The 4,096-nt window shown below is 43.2% G+C and overlaps 1 protein-coding gene across 1 annotated transcript; it reads right to left on the reverse strand.

The window, feature by feature from the left end:
• Window positions 1-2,166: 2,166 nt before the first annotated feature.
• On the reverse strand, window positions 2,167-2,538 carry LOC311051815 (cortexin-1-like; the record flags this gene model as incomplete). Its single annotated transcript, XM_084066467.1, has 1 exon — window positions 2,167-2,538. The coding sequence occupies one exon, from the start codon at window positions 2,536-2,538 to the stop codon at window positions 2,167-2,169; it is 372 nt and encodes a 123-aa protein (XP_083922593.1).
• Window positions 2,539-4,096: the final 1,558 nt, after the last annotated feature.

Here is a 4,096-nt window from a genome sequence, read left to right on the forward strand (position 1 = left end):
GGATTGTGTCCTAAATTATTATTTTTTTCTTGGTACTGTGGGCTAATGCCCATGGCTGATTTAAAGTGATTAATGGGCTGCAGCATTGAGCAGCAAATGTTTTATTGATTTTCCATGATGAACAATGTGGACAGTAGTACGCACACGCTTCAGCAAACAAGGGAAATTGGAGGGACTAATTGAAGAAGAAAATCTTTTTATTAATTTCACTGCATCAACCCAGCAGAGCAAAAACAAAATGGTCAGAAAAATATCTACTTAGAAAACACAAAAAGCAAAGCTGCCCACTTTGCCTCCTGAGTCACCCAAGACTCGGTAGCCCCGATTATTTAAAAAGATTCTACGGTCCTATGATTTACTGATATATACAGTAAGAGGGAGAACACAGCACATTTGCAAAAAGGAGACTCCCAAACTTGAGTCAATAATAGAAAAATAAAGCCTTTTTTCACCCTTTCTTTTACATCACAAGTTTGGACAGTACACAGCATCACCACACCTGTCAGGTCAGCAAGAGCTAAGAGTGCAACCATACATAAACAAACATAAACACTACATATATTAAGAAGAGATTATAGAAGAGATACAGTATGGCTTTTCTGTTATACATCATAGACAGTAATACATAAAACAAACACAAACTACCCCGCATGGGCCTTCATAAAGTATCTACAACTGAGTGCTGCTCTAGGACCAGTTTGATCCATTTTCTTTTATCATTCAAAAAGACAAGAAAGCCTAACTACAAAAGACAAGAAGAATATGATCTGTGATAATCATTCTAGTGCTGTACTACTCTATATGACGCTTTAGAGAGGAGGACCATGGTTTATTAAAGGGGCAGCTGCTTATGTAAACTCTTCATAATTCTGCCTGTCAAGTATCAGTAGTCAACAGTGTACATTTTATATTGTGAACGATGTAAATGACTGAAGCTGGGTTTCCCAAAAGTATATTTTAAGAATCTCAATACCGTAAGCTTGGTCATTTGGGAAAACCTAGCCCTGGAGGTGGTGTGCTGAAATGAGCAGTAGATTAGGTTAAGGCAGCAGTGCAGCTCAATCCCTTATCTTTCTTAATCTAAGATCTAGGGTCAGGGTGAGTGGATACATCTCAGGGACTCCAGCTGTCTCCATGGCTCTGTGGTCTGTGGCTCTTGATGGAGCAGACTTCATCAGTTCTTTTCGTTGTGTTGACTTCATACTTAACACATGCAGTACAGAGATGCTTCTCTACGAACTCCCACTCGGAGCAGTTTTTTTTTAAATATGTATTTGAAATATATATTTTCATTACTTTTAATTTGTATTTGACAGGCCTGAATAAATGGCCACGTAATTTGTAACAAGATGGTACAGCATTGTTGTAGTTTTAAAATATACAAAATACATTGGGTTAAAAAACGAAAGAAACAAAAACAATCAACAGATCACAGTTAACTTTTCCCTCAAAGAGCTTTGTAGCAATAGTATTTAGTTAATGTTGGTCATTTCAATGTGAGAACCAGCCAATTCATAGAATTAAATTGGAAGTGTGTATCTAAACAAGCCAAGTCATGTATGTTCCCCGAGGAAGTTTTGGGTTACTTGTGGTATACCCAGGAGTTTGTCAGCCGAATACATTTACACACATCAGTGCGGTCGCAGAGGATTCGACCGCACAGGGGGCCCTCGTCAGGGGGGCCCCCCTTAGCCCACCAATTACAGTGTTCTATTTCGCTACCTACATTATTATTGTTAACCTTCCCTTTCATCACTATGTATTTCAGCACTATGTACAATAAGGAGACAGGTCAAAAGTTCATTTCAGTGGCCCCATCTAAGGTCATCAAAATTGTCCCAGATTATTGTGTAGCACTACAGGTCATCTTGGCATTCCTTTTAGATGTCTGACCAGTGCATTTTCTAGATTTTGAAAATACAAAATACATGTATTTTAATTCACTACATTCTTTGCCACTGGTATTTTGTACTTTATTTGATGCAATTGTTTTGGGGGTATTTGTATTTTGTAACAAGATAACATTTTGATATATTCTTCCCCATCCCTATTCATTGTACACCTTTGTTGTCCATTAGCGTACACTCAAAAAGATCCTCCTGTAAGTATACACCAGTATACACACCAGTGTGCACTGCACCTTCCCGTCTACACGCTCCCTTCCCCTCAGACCAGCGCATAATCAAACTGTCCTCGTTCAAATCCGTCCTTGTGGTCAGTCCAGGACGATGCAGGCATGCGGCTGTAGGGGTCCAGCAGGATTCTGAAGCACCTGACCAACAGGAAGACCAGGAAACACATGAGGAGACCCACGAAGGCAAAGGCGGTGCGCTGCTCTGAATCCACCCCGTGGCTCATGGCCAGCGGCGGGCCGACACTGCTGCCAGGGCCCCCGGGGAGAGAGGAGCCGCCTGGGGACAACAGCATCTCGTAGTCCAGGGTGGGGGCATCGTTCATCCTCCAGGGGACCCGGAGGCAGGGCTTGCACACTGACTGTATGATGGGTGCGGTGGATGGAGGAGCTGGGAAGGTGCTCATGAGGGGAGTTAGGGACGTGCCCTCTGGGAGTGACAAGGCTTTATGCAGCACTAATGAACAACCTTACACAGCCCTGATGAAATACTAGCAGACGCACAAACAGAATGTACGCCTGGCGATGCAAGTGGGACTCAAGAGCAATTTAAAACGTCCTTTACTTGTAGCCCTTATTTGTTGAGGGAAGGGCTGCTGATGGCTTTTGATCCTTAAAGAGTGATGGTCCGTATGTAAATAAGTAGGTATAAGAACTGTTCTTCTAAGTAAGAAATTTGTGAACCAATCCCCAGTCGAGTTACTGTCCTGTGCTGTTTTTGTCTTGAACTGGGCGTGATGTCATCAGGGTAAGACCTACTCAGACTGACCAGTCTATTTTTTTCACAACTAGGTCAGCCAATGTGACATCCCCAAGACGGGCCCGGGCCTAATCTGCCGTGACAATGTGATAGACATGCACACTTGGACATATCACCTCATGCGCACCCTTTTCTTTTATATTCACACATTGTGAATAATTGGCTGGGCAAACTCATACAGCCTCCTATCCGCTGAGTTCCCAGCGGCAGTAAATGTGACGTGTATTTATCGGACTTACTGTGCCACATCAGGACACATTGTTATTCTTAGTCTGAGCAGACAAGACATGACACTGCCACCTGCTGTGTCAAAATACATACACACACAAACATACACACGTTAATCAATCCAAATTAATGCCACCTGGCAGACCCCAGTGAAGCTCAGTGGTCTCTGTTGGCACTAATGTTGTGCAGATGGGTCCAGGTGTGTGCATGTCTGTTTTTGTGTGCATGTGCGTGTGTGTATCTGTGTGTTTGTGAGAGAGCGAGAGAGAGAGAAAGACAGGGTGCATAAGTGTATGTGTTTGCTTGCGTTTGTGTGTCTGCATTTGTACGTGCAAGCCTTGTATGCATGTGTTGTATGGGTGTAGGTACGGATGCACTGCCCTCAGTCTGGGCAGGCTATTTATAGTATCTGCTGATACCAGCAGCACTATAGGTGAGGATGTCTGTCTGTGTGTGTTTGTGTGTGGCTAATTAGATCACAGGGTCAGTGGATCAACGCAACCGAATGCTAACAGTGCAGCAGCTTGCTGGTGTTGCCTGCTAAATAAGCAGTTTTCCTTTACTCAGGGTACAAATCAACCGTTCACCCTCTAGTTTCCCTGTGGGACGACCCTCCCCTTTAAAAACATGACAAGAATCAGGAGGTTAGAAGTAATGGAGAGGAGGGTGCCTGTGTTTTTTTGTGAATAACTGGAAGAGGTCAGTTGACAGGAGCCATGTCCAAGAATGTCTAAAGAATAGAGAATCTATCTATGAGTCCATATTTCAACATTCATTAGTCGGCATGGCAGTGGGACTGAGAATTTGGATCTTCTTGCTTTTCTGGCTGAGCAGAGGATACAGTCTGCTCACGATCCCACCTTTTGACTCCTCGCGTCTTCTGTCTCCACAGCCTGAGAGCAAGAGAGAGAGAAAACTCAAGTCAGAAATAAATGCAACACTGCTAACTATAGACTATTCTTTAAATGACATTTCAT

Source organism: Gymnoscopelus microlampas, assembly GCF_963454915.1.
Source record: "Gymnoscopelus microlampas genome assembly, chromosome: 9".
Taxonomy (NCBI): domain Eukaryota; kingdom Metazoa; phylum Chordata; class Actinopteri; order Myctophiformes; family Myctophidae; genus Gymnoscopelus; species Gymnoscopelus microlampas.